This window comes from Hypanus sabinus, chromosome 14, assembly GCF_030144855.1.
Source record: "Hypanus sabinus isolate sHypSab1 chromosome 14, sHypSab1.hap1, whole genome shotgun sequence".
NCBI classification, from domain to species: Eukaryota; Metazoa; Chordata; class Chondrichthyes; order Myliobatiformes; family Dasyatidae; genus Hypanus; species Hypanus sabinus.
In genome coordinates, this window is record NC_082719.1 from 94696613 (window position 1) to 94716593 (window position 19981).

Here is a 19981-nt window from a genome sequence, read left to right on the forward strand (position 1 = left end):
AGATTTAAAAAGCAGAGCTTGGATCTAGTTTTCTCTGAGTTGGACAATCAGTGTCAGGGGTGTGTAAAAAGAGCTACTTTTTAATCAGGCGGTGATCAAGATTTTAAAGGCAGAGTTCTGTGGCAGTTTCCCTGAGTTGAGGAATAACCAATCAGCAAGAGGGATTCATTAGAAATGGCCAATGAAAATAATTCAACTGCTGGCGGGGCGGCCATTCTTTTCAGTGTACCAGTGTTTACAGTGACTTTGGCTCGTCAGGCTTGGGTGAATTATCTTGTAAGTTACTCTCTTTCTGTTCTTATTTGTTCATTCCTCATCTCCCGAATGGTCTACTTCTGCACCTATTGTCTATTAGGACATGACTGTTTAGTGAGAGTGGCTACAGGGGCAGAGTTTTGTACTCTGTATGGGACGTGGGAAGTCTGGAAGACCTCCAGTCTCCCAGATAAACACATCTGCACCAGGTGAGCCAAGTAGCAGCTACTGGGAGAATGTATTAAAGAACTGGAGCTGCAGCTCAATAATCTTCAAGTCATATGGGAGAAAGAGGAGGTGATAGACAGGAGCTACAGGCAGGTAGTTACCCCTAGACTGCAGAAGACAAGTAAAAGGGTTACTGTCAGGAGAAGGAGGGGAAATGCACAGCCAGTGCAGAGTACACCTGTGGCCATTCCCCTCAATAATAAGTATACAACATTAGAGCTTCTTTTAGCTAATTATAATGTCTATGTGACAGTTTTATAATGAGCAATTCTAGCCTTAAGATTAGATTATTGGATCTGAGCTTGGTTACAGAGGAAGAAACCGTTCTTCAATGAATTGATTATCCCCATCTGTAGTTTGCCTTCTAAGTGCAGAGGGAGGATATCTGACCCATTCTCTTGCCTATGTCTGCAAAATGAAGTTCTGTAAGAAAGGTGCTGGTGTAGAAAAAAACTGAACCATTAATAAACATGACCTGCAGCAGAAACTGGTATAAAATGTAAATTGCCTGAAGTAGATTCAGTTTTGAGTCCAGAAGGCAGCAACATCTGAGATGAAAGTTCAAGTTTATTGCCATTTGCCTGTACATATATACAACCAAATGAAATAATGTTCCTCCAAACCTCAATGCACCCACAAAATATATATCACAGACACACATAAAAATATTAGTTAAAATATTATTCAAAGTTCATCTACATAAGAACATAAGTAATAGGAGCAGGAGTAGGTCATTTGGCCTGTCGAACCCGCCACCATTCAATAAGATCATGACTGATCTGACCATGGATTCATCACCACCTTTTCCCCATAACCCTTAATCCCCCACTATGTATAAATATATCTAACCTTGTGTTAAATATATTTACGGAGGTAGCCTCCACTGCTTCATTGAGCAAAGAATTCCACAGATTCACCAGTCTCTGAAAAAAGCAGCTCCTCCTCATCTCTGTCCAAAATCTACTCCCCTGCACCTTGAGACTATGTCCCATAGTTCCAGTCTCACCTATCAGTGGAAGCAACTTTCCTGCCTCTATCTTATCTATCCCTTTCATAATTTTGTATGTTTCTATAAGATCTCTTCTCATACTTCGGAATAACAGCGAGTACAGTCCCAGGCGATTCAATCTCTCCTCATAGTCTAACCCCTCATCTCTGGAATCCAAGTGATGAACCTCCTCTGCACTGTCTCCAATGCCAGCACATCTTTCCTCAAGTAAGGAGACCAGAACTGCATGCAGCCTCACCAGTACCCTGTACAGTGGCAGCATAACCTCCCTGCTCTTAAATTCAATCCCCCTAGCAAGGAAGGGCAGCCACACCTATAAATCAACCTTTTGTGATTCATGCACAATCACACCCAAATCCTTTTGCACAGCAGCATGCTGCAATTTTTTACTAATTAAATAATAACCTGCTCTTCCTTTTTTCCCTTCCAAAGTGGATGACATCACATTTACCAACATTGTATTCCATCTGCCAGACTCTTGCCCATTTACTTAACCTATCTATATTTCTCAGTAACTTCTCTCCATATCTTCTGCACAATTTGCTTTTTTGCTCAATTTAGTATCATCAGCAAACCTTAGATACACTAAACTTGGTCCCCTCTTCCAGCTCGATAATATATTCGGTGAACAGTTACAGGCCAAGCACCAACCCCAGCAGCTCTCTGCTCATCACTGATTGCTAACCAGAGTAACACCCAAGTATCCCAACTCTCTGCATTCTATTGGTTAACCAATCTTCTGTACATGTTAATACATTATATCCTCAAAGAACTCCAGTAAGTTTGTCGAACAGGACCTGCCTTTGCTGAATCCATGCTGTGTCTGCCTGATGGATCCATTTCTTTCCAGATGCCTCACTATTTCTTCTGTATTGATAGCTTCAAGCATTTTCCCAACTACATTTGTTAAAGTAACTGGCCTATAATTACCTGCCTTTGCTTACATCCTTTTTTGAACAGTGGTATGACATTTGCCGTCTTCCAATCCACCAGGATCTGCCAGAGTCCAGAGACCAAAGCCTCTATTATAACTTCTGCCATTTCTTTCAGTACCCTGGGCTGCATTCCATCAGGACCAGAGGACTTATCTATGGTCAGGCCCACAAGTTTGTCAGCACTACCTCTTTAGTGATAGCTATTGAGTTGAGATCCTCACATCCCATCACATCCATAACATCTCTCTTTGGCATGTTAGACATGTCCTCCATCATGAAGACTGACACAAAATAGTCAGTTAAAGCTTTGGACAGTTCCTTATTACCCAATATCAATTCCCCCTTCTTGTCCACCAAGGGACCTATGTACACTTTAGCCACCCTTTTCTGCTTTATATAATTATAAAAACTTTTACCATCCATTTTTATATTTTGTGCTAGTTTATTTTCATAATCTATCATCCCTTCCTTTATTGCTTGCTTAGTGGTTCTTTGGTGCTTTTTAAAGTTTTTTCAATCTTTCAGTTTCCACTACTCTTGGAGATTTTGTATACACAAGCTCTTAGTTCGATGTCGTCTTTTATTTCCTTAGTCATCCAAGGCTGGCTCTCCCCACCCATACTGTCCTTACTCTTAACTGGAATACACTTTTGTTGAACACTCTGAAAATTCTCTTTGAAAGTCTTCCACTGTTCCTCAACCGTCCTACCAAATAGTCTGTGTTCCCAGTCTACACTAGCCAAATCCTCCCTCATCTCATTGTAGTCTCCATTGTTTAGTAATACAATAGTTTTAGATCAAACTATTGCACCCTCTATTTGTATGAGAAACAATCATACTGTGATCACTCTTTCCAGGAGGATCCCTGACTACCAGATCTCTGGTGAATCTCTGTCTCATTGAACAGGATCAGATCTAAGATAACACGTTCCCTTGTAGGTTCAGTAACTGCTGTTCAAGAAAGTCCTCATGTGTGCTTTCTATGAAGTCCTCCTCAAGAGTGCCTCAACCAGCTTGATTCACCCGATCTGTGTGCAAGTTAAATTCCCCCATGATAACTGTTGTTCCTTTCTTACATGCCTCAGATATTTCTGTTTATTGCCTGTGCCACTGTAATGTTATTATTTAGTGGCAGATAGACAACTCCCACCAGTGATTTTTTTTCCCTTTACTATTCCTAATCTCTACATTCTGCTCCTTAGATCTTAGATCATCTCTATCGCCCTGAACTCATCCTCAATTAAGAGTGCTACCCCACCTCCCTTATCTTCCTGCCTTATGCCAACTCAGTGAATAAAATATGTAGACATGGTCAAGAGGTTCAGCTGTAATTCAGACCAAACAACAAATGTGAAGAATTGTGACCTAAGTGACTTTGACCATAGAATGATTGTTGGCGCCAGAGGGGGTTATCTGAGTATCTCAGAACCTCCCGGGGTTTTCACACATAGCAGTCTCTAGAGTTTACAGAAAATGGTCCCAAAAAAATCCAGTGAGCAGCAATTCTGTGGGCAAAAATGTCTTGTAAATAAGAGAGGTCAGAGGAGAATGGCTCGAGTGGTTCAAGCTGACAGGAAGGCAACTGTAACTCAATTTAATTTATTTATTTAGCAATAACCCACAGAGTAGACCCTTCCAAACCTTCAAGCCGAGCCACTGTATAGCCCCCAACAACCCCAATTTAACCCAAACCTAATCACGGGACAATTTACAACGACATATTAACCTACACAGGATGGCTTTGGACTGTGGCAGGAAACTGGAGCACCCAAGGAAAACCAGTCCATTCCACTGTGAACACGTCCAGAGACTTTTCACAGACAGCACCAGAAATGAACTCCAAACTCTAATGCCCTGAGTTGTAATAGCTTCGCACTAACTGCTACAGTACAGTACCTTGGTGACCACGTGTTACAAGAGTAGTGTGTAGAAGAGCACCTCGGAACACACAACACGTCTGTAAGGAGTCTGTATATTTGCCACGAGGCCCGTGCATTTCCCTTGCATGTTCCAGTTTCCTCCCACATTCCAAAGGTGTAAACTTTGGCTTAGTAAGTTTGAGCATGCTATGTTGACACCATAAGTGTGGCAACACTTGCAAGCTGTCCCCAGCACAACCCTTGCTGATTTGATTTGACACAAATGACACATTTCACTGTATGTTTCAAGGTGCATCTGACAAATCGTGCTAACCTTTCATCCGTATCCTGTCTATCAGTACGTGGACAGATCCAGGCACCTCTCTGCATATGGCACCCCATGAAAAAATAAAACTTGCTGCCTTTTTGTTCTTAGAGGAACCTCTGCTCATCTAATATGATAATTGCACATCCAACACTGATATAATCTGGATGTTTTTCCTGATGCTCTGCAGGTCTCCCTGGTCCCAAAGGAAGCAACGGCCCAAAGGGACAACAGGGACCGCCTGGACCCCCAGGACCCAGAGGACCCATGGGACCAATGGGCCCATCTCCTGACATATCTCATATTAAACAGGGAAGAAGAGGCCCAGTGGTCAGTATCTACTCTTTTCCTGAAATGTTTAACATAACGAACATCAAATTTTCTCAAATATCAATGGGCAAGCTTTCACCATGACAGAAATAAAACTCATTAGCATTACCCACTTGATCCTTCTTCCTTTTTCCAATCCCCAAATTTGATTCTCCTCTCACCCTTTCTCTTCTACTCACTTGCCCATCACATTCTTCTGTTTCCCCTCCTCCTTCCCTTTCTTCCATGGCCCACTATCCTCTCCTATTAGATTCCTTCTTCTTCAGACCTTAACCTCTACCACCATTCACCTCCCAGCTTCTTACTTCATCACCCCTTTCCCACCCACCCACCTTCCCACTCACATAGCTTCATCTATTGCCTACCAGCTTGTACTTCACTTATTGCCTACCAGCTTCTCTCCTCTTCATTTCCAGTCCTGATAGCTGATCTCAGCCCAAAACATTGACTGTTTATTCCCCTCCACAGATGATGCCTGACCTGCTGAGTTCCTCCAGCGTTTTGAGTGTTTGCTCAAGGTTTCCAGCATCTGCAGAATGTCTTGGGTTTATGTTCTGGGAATATAAACTTGTGCTGATCAATTCCCACCACGCTGAAATTGATGGGACCCCTCACTTACTTACTGCCTGTTACACCAGCAATGAGGCTCCTCCATCTCTGACTGACCATACAGTCACACACAGATAAAGAAGTTATCTCTGGTGTTTCCATTTCAATGATGTTTCCATTTAGCCCTGAGCTGAACCTCCATGTCTGGAGGACTGGTGGACCACTCTTAGTCTTGGCTCTACCCTTTGACCTATTTGTCATGGGTGACACCACCAAAAGCCAAAGCACAAGGCCCTCCAGACAACATAGCTCTTTGGATCATTGAGGCACCACAAGCCTCCAAACCCTACGAAAAGTTTGTGGTCCTCTTGGAGGATAGGACACCCTTGACATTAGCAAAATATCTGTGATATATTTGAAATATTGTGAAGGGAGCTTAATATGTCATCTACCACTAGATTACCTACATTTTGTACCCTATTTTCCTTTACCAGCTTTCATCTTAACAGGAATAAAAATGACGATTCTACCCACATTACATTGGGCTGGGGTCGCATCACTTGAATAAAAGTCCAATTCTGCCAAGGGTTAAAAAGATTCAATAAATGAAATAACTATTTGTTCACAGATCTCCTCTGCTCAGTGTAGAGCTTCCAGTAAAATACAGCAAAATTCAGTAAGATCATTTTCATTTTGATATAATTGACTCTGTTATTAATGCACTGGTAAATACACTCCCCTTATACTTTTCTCTGATCTCCTTAAAATTATGCCCCTCATTTTAGCAATTTCCATCCTGGGGAAATGTCTCGGGCTATCCGCTCGATCAACGCATCTTATGATAAAATAAATAATAATAAAACATTAAATTACAGTAATAAGTATAGATATACAAACTTTTGTATTTAAAAAGTTAAATTAAATAAGTAGTGCAAAAAAAGAAAAAAAGAATGTGTGTTTCATGCACAATAACACACAAATGCTGGAGGGATTCACTAGGTCAGGCAGCATCTACAGAAAAGAATAATGAGTCGATGTTTTAGGCTGAGACCCTTGTGGACTGATTTTCACAACAGTTGTGATACTTGAATTTAAAACCCCCACTGTGGGATTTGAACCTACAACATTGGATCTGTGATCTAGAATTCTGGTGTTGTTCTGATATCTTAACCACTATGCTATGATAGTCAGCTCCATTGATAATAATTCTCTGATATTATTACTTCACTTTCATAGTGTTTTGTTTTAGGATCACAATGAGACTCTATTGCTTATTCCATTTATATCAGGGTCCACCGGGAGCGTCTGGAAGAGATGGTGCCAAGGTAGGAAAAGCAGCCCACCTGTTTTATTATGGTAGGATGCATTGACATCAACTGATATATCATTAATAAGCTGAAATCTTCTTTTATTAACATCATAGATCTCAGCACATTCATTTGAAAATATTGTTTGTTTTATTTTAATTATTAAGAGACAGTATAGAGTAGGCCTCTCTGGCCTTGCAAGCCACACCACCCAGAATCCCCCAGTTTTATACCAACCTAATCATGAGCCAATTTGCAATGACCAATTAATCTACAGTATGTCTTTGGACTCTGGGAGGAAACCAGAAAACCCAGAGGAACCCATGCAGTCACAGGGAGAACATACAAACTCCTTACAGCCAGTGGCAGGAATTGAACCCAGGTCACTGGTACCGTGAAGTTTTGTACTGATCATTATTCTACCATGCCGCCACCGCTGTAGAGGCTGAGTCATTGGGTATGTTGATAGGTTCTCGATTAGTAGGGGCATCATAGGTTACAGGGGAAGGCAAGAGGATGGGGTTGAGAGGGATAATAAATCGGCCATGATGGAATAGTGGAACAAACTTCTTTGGCTGAAATGCCTAATTCCACTCCTATGTCTTATGGTCTTATTGCCTCCTCAATAAAATACAGTTTTATTTCATCACAGTCTCCTCAAACACTCTGTTTTGTATTCTACAACACAATGCCACATTTAATATACATTAGGTTGCAAAATCCCTCAGGATATCTTGAGTCTGTAAGAGTTGCTGTATCTTTCTTTTTAATGCTTTGGAAGAAACATCGAAAGTCAGAGCAGATGTAGCCCCTTTGGTTCTTTGAGCCTACTACACTATTCTATGTGATCCTGGCTCATCGTCCAAATTCAATACTCTGGTCAGGTTTACTCCCCATATTCCTTGATCTCACTAGTCCTAAGTTCAGTATCTAATTCTTTCTTGAATATTGAGAATTATGCATTGTCAAGTGGTACAGCAACCGCTCTGCACGCGACTACAAGCAACCATAAAGAACTGTGAACACAGTTCAGCATATCAGAGAAACCAGCTTCCCCTCTATGGACTGTGTGAACCTGTATAATTTATTGCCACAGATGGTTGTGAAGGCCAAGTACTGCGTATGTTAAAAACACGAAATGCTGGCAGAACTCAGCAGGCCAGACAACATCTATGGAAGGAGGTAGTGATGACATTTTGGGCCGAAACCCTTCATCAGGAGAGAAGGGTTAGGGTTGGGGTGAAATTTACATAACCAAGGAGAAAGTATAGAAGAAAACTTCACTCCTGATGAAGGGTTTCGGCCCAAAATGTCGTCACTACTTCCTCCCATAGATGCTGCCTGGCCAGCTGAGTTCTGCCAGCATTTTGTGTTTTTATTTATTTCCAGCATCTACAGATTCACTCATGTTGTACTGTGTATGTTGATGGGTTCTTGATTGGTAAGGATGTCAAAGGTTAAGGGAAGAAGGCAGGAGAATGGCGTTGAGAGAGGTAATGAATCAGCCATGATAGAATGGTGGAGCAGACTTGATGGGCTGAATGGCCTAATTCTGCTCCTATGTCTAATGGTCTTCTCACTGCCTCATTAAAGCAGCCAACGTAATCAAAGACCTCACCCACTCCAGTGATTCTCACCTCTCCCTCGCCCATTAGGCAAATGATACAAAAACCCAAAACCACATAGCAACAGGCTCAAGGACAGCTTCTATCCTGCTGTTATAAGACACTTGAATGGACCTCTTGAATGATAAGGTGACTTCACAATCTACCTTGTTATGACCTTGCACTTTAACATTTACCTGCACTGCACTTTTTCGGTAGCTTCTACACTGTATTCTGCATTGTTACACTAGCTCGATTCCACATGTAATGATTTGATCTGTGTGAAAGGAAGGGCGCCACTTTAGTGTAGTGGTTAGCATGTGCTATTACAGCTCAGGCCATTCCAGAGTCAGATTTCAGTTCAATGCCATCTGTTCAGAATTTGTACATTCTCCCTGGGAGGGTTTCCTTCTGGTACTCCAGTTTCAGGGTGGCAAGGTGCAGATACAGCTCTACCAATGGAGGTGTAAGGCACTCCTTCCCTCCACCAGCCTCCAGGACACTTTTGGGCAAGGTGCAGCACCTGCTTAGCCTCCTGCCCCACCCCTCCCCCACCCGATCAGTGCCATGTGAAGGTGGTGGATGGTTATATGAGCAGCTAGTGCATATCACAACTCCTGGTTGTGCGATCATTGATGCCAGGTAGTGAAGAAGAAGGCAATGGCAAACCACTTCTGTAGAAAAATTTACCAAGGACAATCATAGTCAAGACCATAATTGCCTACATCATAATCCAAAGGCATACTGATTAGTAGGATAGTGCTGTGATTAGGTTAGAGTTAAATAGGTGGGTTCATTGTGCTAGAAGGACCTGTTCCACACAGTATCTCTCAATAAGTATTTTGCAGCCTGGGGAAAAGTACACACTCAGGACAACAAATACTTTTTCAGGTTTTAATTCCTTTATCTGTTTTAGATGTTTTAGTGCCGGAACGGGGTCTTAAAACAAACAAACAAATTTACAACCAGTTCCTGCCGTTACAATCTCAGACTAACCTTCGATCCACACCCTTGTGTATCGATGGATTACGCATGCAGTATAAAAATACATAAAGCAAACCGCACAAAACTAATACGGTAGTGACAATTCTGAAGGAACACATTACAAACAACATTAGAATCCCACCAACCCTCTACCTTATACGTAGCAGCAAAAATGTAAGCAAATACATTTCATCAAAGATGTCTACTCCACACGTGCTTAACTTCTAAACAGAGATGTTACGCTGTTACATTCACAATCAGTCATGATACAATGAAGTTAGATAAAAGGTACACTTTGGCACGACTTTTACAAGGTATTGCCTGGTAGTTAAATTACAGGAAGTTACTTGGCCAGTGAGGAACTTTGCACAAGCCACGCTATCCGGCGCTGTTGCCTTCACTCATGAAAATTTAAAGCATCCATACGTAAAACATGTCAAATTACTGATATGCTTGATTCCCCAACGAACATAAATGGATTCACATGGATATCGTCAATTAATACTCACTTTTCCTCACCATGCCCGGTACCTCTGGGAGGAACTTAATCTGAAAGCCCCACCAGCTGCTTCTGCAGAATACAAAATGGTCTCCCGACTATCCCACGCGTGTGTAAAGACATCACCGTTTCCACTTAAGGACACAAACAATTATTCTAGCATTACCCAGCTGGATGCCTAAGTACACTTTTAATGAAAATGAGTAAGATTCGACGGTCACCTGGTTACAAATAAATAATAAATAATAAGTATGGAAGTCAAGTTGTTCACTGTAAATTGGTACATGGTACAATAAACCAATACCGGTACTTAGCTTCAACTACTTTGTGTAGTAGAGAATTTCATTAGTTAATCATTCTCTGGAGGGGAAAAATGTCTCCTCATCTGAATCTTAAATCCTTTATCCTTAGACTTGTCATGATTACCCTCATCATGACTTTCCCACTATTGAGAATATCCTTTGTGCATCTGGTCTCACTGGTCCCAATGGACATTTGTCGGTTTCTGGTTTCTCAATCTTTTAAATCTCCCTTTTCAGTCTTCTAAACAATGGTGAATATAAGACTAATAGATCCACATCTCTCTTCACACATCAGAGTTACTCTGTACTTTATATCTCATGACAGAGGAATTTTGACAACATATTTACAGACAGATACTACAGGCTCTCAAAGTTCTGAATGGGTAGCTCGATGTTAAATTGATTCCACCTGTCACCAACATGGGAATGGAGCTTAATTAAGATCAAAGTTCAAAGTAAATTTTATTATCAAAGTACATACAAACCACCATATATAACCCTGAGATTCATTTTCTTGTGGGTATACTCTACAAATCTATAGAATAGTAACTATAAAAAAATCAATTAAAGACTGCCCAACTAGGGAATTCAACTAAAGTGCAGAAGACAACAAACTGTGCAAATGTAAATATAAATAAATAGCAATAAATAATGAGAACATGAGATGAAGAGTCCTTGAAAGTGAGTCCATAGATTGCAATGATGGGGCAAGTGCAGTTGAGTGAAGTTATCACTTTTTGTTCAAGAGCCTGATGGTTGAGGGGCAATAACTGTTCCTGAACGTGGCAGTGTGAGTCCTGAGGCTCTTGTACCTTTTTTCTGATGGGAGCAGCCTGCACCAATGGTAAAAATACATTCCCTTTGTGTATTCTTCACTTAAGCAAAACTCAGTTGTCATTTTATAACAGTTTCTGCATATATTTAGACACAATGAGGTTAAAATATTGTCAATATTGATCTTTCCCCCAAACAGATTCACTTTAGCAAATCAAATTCTTCTGCTGAATTTGTGGCAAAAGAATCAGGGCCACAGACTATTATCCCATTGTGAATTCTCTCATTGGAGGATGGCATTGAGAAGGATTATAAATCAGCCATGATGGAATGGCATAGCAGACTCGATGAGCTGAATGGCCTAATTCTGCTCCAATGTCCTATGGTCTTATGGTCCTCTCATTCCTCAGAGAAACCTAATACATTCTTCATTGATCTAAATGCTTTCAAAGTGGCATTGGACTGATGTGAAATTTTCCTATCCAGGGACATAAATTAATATGGATTAAAATAAGGTTTTTGCGTTTCAAAAGACAAGAAGAAACAACCCAAATGCACTCTCTCATCCTCAGGCCAGTGTGCAGTCGGAGGAATGGAAGGAATTGTGGACAGAAAAATATTATTAAAAACCTGCTTGCCCCAATGAATATAGAATTCAAAGAGACGGGGCAGAGTGAGAAAGTCCCGAACTAAATCCTTGGCACACACATCACAGCCTGCAAGGCAGTCTTTTCTCAAAGGACACTATTAATCATCAAAAAGGAAAACACCACAGCTGCTGGAACACGGAACATAGAACAGTACAGCACAGGAATAGGCCTTCAGCCCATGATGTCATGCCAAAGTAATTAAGCTAATGACAACTAATCCTTTTTGATTGCACCTGGTCCTTATCCAAACTCTGCAGATACATAAGCCTTCCTAAGAGACCTTTAAGCGGCTCTATCATATATCTCCCTCCACCACCTCACCAAGTAGCGCATTCCATACAAACATCAATCTGTGTAAAAAAAAACTTGCCTTAAACAGCTCCTTTGAACTTTTGCCTCTAACATTAACCTAGTATTAGACACTAGGTTATTCCTTTGTTATTCCTTTCCTTGTGGCCCATTGAATGGCATTTTCTGCCATGTCATTAACATTTATCTGTTTTTTATGAGCTCAATGCTCAACCAATCATGGATAGAACGTGTGCATGGAAAGACTAGGTCCAAACCCTGGAGCATTCAGCTCAAAGCCCAGTGCCGATGGCACTGTACTACTGGCAGGCAATTGGACATGTTGATCCTGGGATAAAGATACCAGTTTTCTACTCTATCTATGCCTCTTATTATTTCTAAACTTCTGTCAGGCCTCTCTTTGGTCTATAAAATTCCAGAGAAAACAAGCCTAGTTCATCCAAACTCTCCTTATAGCACATGCACCCTAATCCAGCTAGCATGCTGGCAAGCGTCTATTGCACTCTCTCCAAAGCATTCACATTCCCGCTATAATGGAGCAACCAGAATTGAATGCAATACTCCAGATTAGGGAGGCAGGGTGGAGATACATCTCTATCAAAGGAGTTGTAAAGCACTCCTTCCCTCTGGTAGCCTGCAGGTGACTCTTGAGCAAGGTGTAGCACCTGCTTAGACCCCTGGTCAAGATCATGTGAAACCATGGGAGCAAGTAGTGGATGGTTCTATGAGCAGTAGTTCATATCATGTCCCGATTATGCAACCACTGACACCAGGCAGGCAGTCTCTGAAGTGTATTGATCATGGCTGAGGTCACCCGTCTTGTAAAGCACTGCCCAGAAGAAGGCAGTGCCAAGCTACCTCTCCAGAAAAATTTGCCAAGAACAATCAATGGTCATGGTTAAGACTGTGGTCACCCACACCTTACGACACAGCACATAATGATGATGAAAATAACTCCAGATAAGGCCTACCCAGAGTTTTATAATGCTGCAACATAACTTACTGACTTTTGAACTCAGTTCTTTGACTAATAAGGGCAAGCATGCCATATGTTTTCTTTAACAAAAAAAAAAGTCAAGTGTCTTTACCAGAAATTTAAAATAAAATAAAAACTGTGTTTGCACCGGCATCTTTGGAGAGAAGATGCATCAAATCCTGTTTCAGAGCTGAAAATGCAAATTAGGTTCCTTTTGCTTTGTTCTGTGCTTGGTCCTCTGTTAAAAAGTACATATGATCAAGAGAGTACATGTCGAGTAATTAGAGGATGAGGAGTGGTTTTACAGCATAGGAACAGGCTTGTTTGACCCACAACGTTGTGCTGAACAAATTGAATTAGTAATTTAATGGCCAGCTAAACTAATTTATTCTGCCTACACAGTGCCCATATCCTTCCATGTGCCAATCTAAACATCTCTTAAAAGTCCCTAATGTGCCTCCTCTACTGCCACCCTAGGCAGTGCAGTCCGGTCTCCCACCAGTCTTTGTGTAAATTACTTGCCCCTCAAATCTCGTTTGAACTTACCACCTCTCACCTTTAATGGATGCCCTCTGGTTTCAGACATATCAGCCCTGGGAAAGAAGTACTATCTGTCAACCCTACCTATGCCTCTCATAATCTTATAAACCTCTATCATATCTCCCCTCAGCCTCTGCCGCTCCAGAAAAAATAACCCAAGTTTGTCCAACCACTCAGCACATGGCCTCTAATCCAGGGAATATCCTGGTAAACCTCTTCTTCAAAGCCTTGATATCTTCCTCTAATGAGGTGACCGGAACTGTATGCAATACTCCAGATGTTGCCTAACTACTATTTTATAAAGCTGCAGCATAACTTCTTGGCTTTTGAACACAATACCTTGCCTAATAAAAGCAAGCCCATCTCCAGCCCTGTATCACTTTCACCTTTCAACTTTCCAGCTCTTCACCTATCACCTTGTGTTTCTCTCTCCCCTTCCCCACCTTTTAAATCTACTCCTCATCTTTTTTTCTCCAGTCCTGCTGAAGGGTCTCGGCCTAAAACATTGATTGTACTTTTTTCCATAGATGCTGCCTGGCCTGCTGAGTTCCTCTAGCATTTAGTGTGTGTTGCTTGAATTTCCAGCACCTGCAGATTGTCTCTTGCTTCTGATGAGAATTCCCATTACTTTCTGTTTTAGTTTTCTTCAATTCCCACCTAACATCTATCAGGTAAAGATTTTAAAAAGAGATGAAAGATCAGCTTTATTGGTCACATGTACATTGAGACATACAGTAAAATGGATCATTTGAGTCAAGGACCAACACAATTTGAGGACATCATGAGGGCAGCCTGCAAGTGTTGTCACACTTACAACATAAACAGCATGCCCACAACTTACTAACCTGAACTGATATGTCTTGGGCATGAAAGTCCGGAAATGCTGGAAATTCAAAGCAACACACAGAGAATGCTAGAGGAACTCAGCAGGTCAGACAGCATCTGTGGAAAAGAATAAACAGTCAATGTTTTGAGCCAAGACTCTTCTGGAACATTGATTGTTTATTCTTTTCCATAGATAGTGTCTGACCTGCTGAGTTCCTCCAGCATTTTGTATGTGTTGCAATACATCTTGAGAATCTGAGAGGAAACCGAAGTACTTAGGGGAAACCCACACAGTCATGGTGAGAACATGCAAACTCCTTACAGACAGCAGTAGGAAACAAACCCAGTTCACTAGTGCTGTTAGCTATTACTCTGCCATGTCGCCCCAGTTGATAGAAGACTGCAACTATAAATTAGGGTTGGACTCCAGACAAATTAGGGTTGGACTCTAGGGGTGGGACATGTGAAGGTGGGTTGTAAACTATCCTTGTCACACTATCCAACTCATCTCGGTGAGGCACCACAAACTTTCAAGCATGACTGAACTCTTGGTTGCAGACCTGGATCTGTGCTTAAATCTCATGCGTTACAAAGCTTTCACATGCAATTCACAAAGGTATTTATAGACCAGTTAGCCTGACCTCAGCGACTGGGAAGATCTTGGAGTTAATTCCTAAGGATGAGGATATGCAGTAGTTGCTGACACAGGGCAGAATAGGACAAAGTCAGCATGGTTCCCTTCAGGGAAAATCTTACCTGACAGGCCTGTTGTATTCTTTAAGGATGTTATATGTAAGATGGATAAAGGAGGTGCAGTGGATGTTGCATATTTTGACTTCCAGAAGGCCTTTGACAAGGTGCCACACATGAGGCTGCTTACCAAGTTAAGAGCCCATGGTATGAGAGGAAAGTTAGAGCATTGGCTGATTGGTAGGAGGCAGTGAGTGGGAATAAAAGGATCCTTGTCTGGTTGGCTGCCATAACTAGTGCTGTTCCACAGGGGTTGGTGTTGGGACTGCTTCTTTTTATGCTATATCTCAATGATTTAGATGATGGAATAGATGGCTTTGTTGCCAAGTTTGCAGATGATACAAAGTTTGGTGGAGGGTCAGGAAGTGTTGAGGAAACAGGCAGGCTGCAGACTGACTTAGACAGATTAGGAGAATGGACAAGGAAGTGGCAAATGAAATACAATGTTAGAAAATGCATGATTTTGCCCTTTGGTAGTTGAAATAAATGGGCAGACTATTTTCCAAACTGGAAATCCAAGAATCTGAGAAGCTAAGGGATTTGGGAGTCCTTGTGCAAAACACCCTAAAGGTTAACTTGCAGGTAGAGTTAGCGTTCATTTCAAGAGGTCTAGAATACAAAAGCAGAGATGTGATGCTGAGGCTTTATAAGACACTGGTGAGGTCTCACCTTGAGTATTGAGTTTTGAATTTTGGGCCCCTCATCTTAGAAAAGATGTGCTGTTATTGGAAAGGGGTCACAAGGATGATTCTGGGAATGGAAGAGTTATCATATGAGGAACGTTCCATTGCTCTGGGTCTGTACTCACTGGAATTTAGAAAGATGAAGGGGATCTCATTGAAACCTTTTATATGTTAAAAAGCCTAGACAGAGTAAATATGGAAAGGATGTTTCCCATGGTGGAGGAGTCTAGGACAAGAGCGCACAGCCTCAGGATAGAGGGGTGTCCATTTAAAACAGAGATACAGAGAAATTTCTTTAACCAGAGGATGGTGATTTTGTGGTATTTGTTATCACAGGCAGTTGTGGAGGCCAGGTCCTTGGTATATTTAAGGTAGAGATCAATAGGTTCTTGATTGAACATGTCATCAAAGGTTATGAGGAGAAGGCTAGGGAATGGTGTTGAGAAGGGAAAAAAAGGATCAGCCATGATTGAATGGCAGAGCAGACTGGATGGGCCAAATGTCTAATTCTGCTCCTTTGTCTTCTGGTCTTATGTTAGCTGGATCAAGGTGCTTGAATTATAAGGAGATATTAAATAGGCTGGGGTTGTTTTTCTCTGTGGCATAAGAGATTAAGGAGTGACCGTATAAAGTAAATTAAATACAGGTGGATATTAAATTGTGTGGGAATCAATAGGGTGAATGGTCACAGTCTTTTTCCCAAGGGAGTGAAGCATCATGGGGTGGCATGGAGATACACCTCTACCAAAGTGGTGTAAGAAACCACCTGTAGGTCGCCCTCGGGCAAGGTGTAACACCTGCTTCGCCCCCCAATCAGGGTCACAGAACCCATGGGAGCAGGTGCTGGATGGTCGTATGAGCAGCCGGTGCATATCACAAGTCCTGGATATGAGACCACTGACGCCAGGCAGACAATCTGTGAAGAGTATTGATAATGGCTGGGGTCACCCGTCTTGTAAAGACACTGCCCAGAAGGCGGCAATGACAAGCCACTTCCGTAAAAACATTTGCCAAGAGCAATCATGATCATGGATAAGAACATGATTGCCCACGTCATACGACACGGCACATAATGACGATGAGTGAAGCGTAAAACTGGAAAGGTGGAGATTTACGGTCAGATTGGAAAACTTCAAAGGGGATGTGAGGGGAAAACTTTTCACACAGACGAGTGAAGGGTATGTGGAATAAGCTGCCAGAGGGAACTGTTGAGGCACTGAAAAGATGTTTAGACAGAACGGTCTAAGGGGGTAGGAGCCAAGTAATTTGCTTACAGGGAAGAAGCAATAGTAGCAGAAGTTGTTGCTTGAGGCGCTAGAGTTAGAAATCCTGCCCACATTGGCCCATGCTGGTGCAGGGAAAAACCTAGCCTGCTGTGCCTGGCAGTTGGTGCCATTTGTCAGTCTCCGGCACCTCAGAGCTATAAAAGGCCAAAGTTGCAGTTTATAGCTAAAATGGATTCCAAAATCAGATGACTGGAAGCTCATCTAAAGAATATAATTCTGGATCTGGCTACCTTGAGTTAAGCTTTCAGCAGTGTGGAGAGTTGTTATTTCACAGTTTTTAATCATATAACCTTCCCTAACCCTCTATTGGGAGTCAATCTTTCCACATCCCCCATTCCTGACCAACTGCACCTCCACTCACTACCACTTCCGTCTGCTGCACCGTTTATTGATACACATGAATAAAGAGTTGCTTAGACTATAAAATAATAAGACTTAGGAGCAGAATTATGCCTTTTGGCCAATCGAGTCTGCACATTCATTTATTGACTTAATATCCCTCTCAACCCCATTCTCCTGCCTTCTCCCTGAAACCTTTGACACTCTGACTAATCAATAATCTATCAACCTCTGCTTTAAATATACCTAATGACTTGGCCTCAACAGCCATCTGTGGCAATGAATTCCACAGATTCAACATCTTCTGGCTAAAGAAATTCCTCCTCAACTCTGTTCTAAATGGATGTGCCTTTATTCTGAGGCTGTCCCCTGGTCCTAGACGCTCCAACTATAGGACACATCCTCTCCACACCTACTCTATCCAGGCCTTCCAATAATCGACAACACACACAAAATGCTGCCTGGCCCGTTGTGTTCCACCAGCATTTTGTGTGTGTTGTTGTTTGAATTTCCAGCATCTGCAGATTTCCTTGTGTTTGCTCTTTCAATAATCAATAGGTTTAAATAAGATTACCAACCCTCCCCTATTCACACCAGTTTTCTAAGCTCCAGTGAGTAAAAACCCAGAGGTATCAAACGCCCCCACATACATTAACACTTTCCATCCCAGAATCATTCTCATGAACCTCCTCTCAACCCTCTCCAATGCCAGCAAATCCTTCCCGAGATCAGGGGCCCAAAACTGCTCACAATACACCAAGTATAGTCTGACCAATGCCTTTTAAAGCCTCAGTTTCAGAAGTAACCAAAAGAAAATTTCCAGTCTGATCAAATACAACATGTCCTGTCTATTTAATATAACAAATTATATCAATGTTGGAAAATTAAAGACAGTAATACATGCAGGGGTAGGATTAAAACAAAACCTGTACACCATTTTAAAAGTTTCTTCCCCAGGCAGTTAACCTGATCAACCATTCTACTTTGTAGTTAGCCCTCACAAACTCACTATCTAATTAGCAGGTCAGGCAGCATCTATGGAAACGAATTAACAGTTGACATTTCGGGCTACGACTCTTGTTATCTATTACCCTGTCACTGCACAGTAAGCACCTTAAACCACTTTTAATAATTCTGTTTACATTGTAAATACATGCTGGTATTTATGTAGTTATGCATATTCTATTCCATATCCATGCTTTAACCTCTAACTTTATATTTTATGTCATTCTTTATTCTTTTGAATGTTGTTTTTTGTTACACGTTATACCAACGCACGACAAATTCCTAATACATGTAAATGTAGATGTATGGCAATTAAAGTTGATCCTAGATCCTTGACATTCAATATATTAGGAACAGCTTCTTGCCTTCTACCATCAGATTTCTGAGCAGTCCATGAACATATCAACACTACTTTGCTCTCTATTTGCACTATTTATTAATTTTTATTTATATTCTTATTGTAATTGATGGTCATTTTTATGCACTGCATAGTACTGCTGCTGCAGAACAACAAATTTGATGACATACGTCGATGATAATAAACCTGATTCTGATTCTCATTCTAATCATTGTCTTGTCCCATTACAGGGTGAAAGAGGTGCACCGGGACCAAGGGGATCCCCTGTAAGTGAAATGATACCGATCTGTAGAATTTAACTGAAAAAAGAAGTTGCAATTAAATAAAGTGTTTTAAAACTGCACATTTGGTAATACATGAGCATGTAATCACTGCACTTCACTGTAGATGTTTTAAATGTGATTTTTTAATTCTGTTTACATTGTAAATGTAACTGTGCCAAAGTCTTAGGTACATATATATAGCTAGGAGCCTAAGACTTTTGCAGAGTATTTTAATAATTTTTTGTATTGCACTGTACTGCAGCCACAAAATAAACAAATTTCACAACATAAGTGAGCGATGATAAACCTGATTCTAATATGGGTCGCTATTGAGGACTGGCAGTGGAACAGGGGCAGGGAAAGTGGAATCCTGGTTGGGAAAAGGGGAAGAGAGAGGGAGGGAGCAGGAAGCACCAGAGAGGCATTCTGTAATGATCAATAAGCCAATTGCTTGGAATCAAATGATGTCTCAAGGCTGGGTGTATCTGCACCCACGACTTCTCCAACCCTTAATGCTCCTTCTCTGCCACCTGTCCCACACCCTTCCCATGGCGTTCCACCCTCCTCAGCCTTCCCAACATCTTTTGCACCAGCCAAATTTACAAACCCGCTCTCCGCTCCACATTGACAAATGCAATGCTGTGCAAAAGTCTTAAGTACTCTAGCTACATATATACTGCATGGTACTACATATGGCGAATAAAGTTAATCCTTGATCCTTGAAAAGAGGAGGACCTCATTTATTGCTCTATTAATAAACAAGTAAATGACAGCATGTGCGCTGGTGAACAAATTTCTAATTTCCAGAGGGAAGCGGAGGTAGGGATATACCAATGTGTTTTTGATTGCTGGCCTAAATCCATCCATGAATAGTTAATTACTGAGCACATGAAAGCACATACACTTAAAACATTTAATGATCCTACATGACGACCGATGCCAGAAGGATTCAAACTTTCATTTTGAAGCTTTTTTTCAGAATAAAATCACCATCTGTTAATAAAGAGCACATTTCAAATCTTCCTTTGTACAAGAAA

General features: G+C 41.4%; 1 protein-coding gene across 1 annotated transcript in view; it reads left to right on the plus strand.

The window, feature by feature from the left end:
- Positions 1–19981, plus strand: part of ccbe1 (collagen and calcium binding EGF domains 1) — a 392272-nt gene that overhangs the window by 364372 nt on the left and 7919 nt on the right. The window contains exons 8-10 of the mRNA XM_059989658.1: positions 4802–4941; positions 6780–6815; positions 18912–18947. Of these exons, the coding sequence (XP_059845641.1) occupies positions 4802–4941; positions 6780–6815; positions 18912–18947 (212 nt within the window). The remainder of the gene's footprint in view (positions 1–4801; positions 4942–6779; positions 6816–18911; positions 18948–19981) is intronic.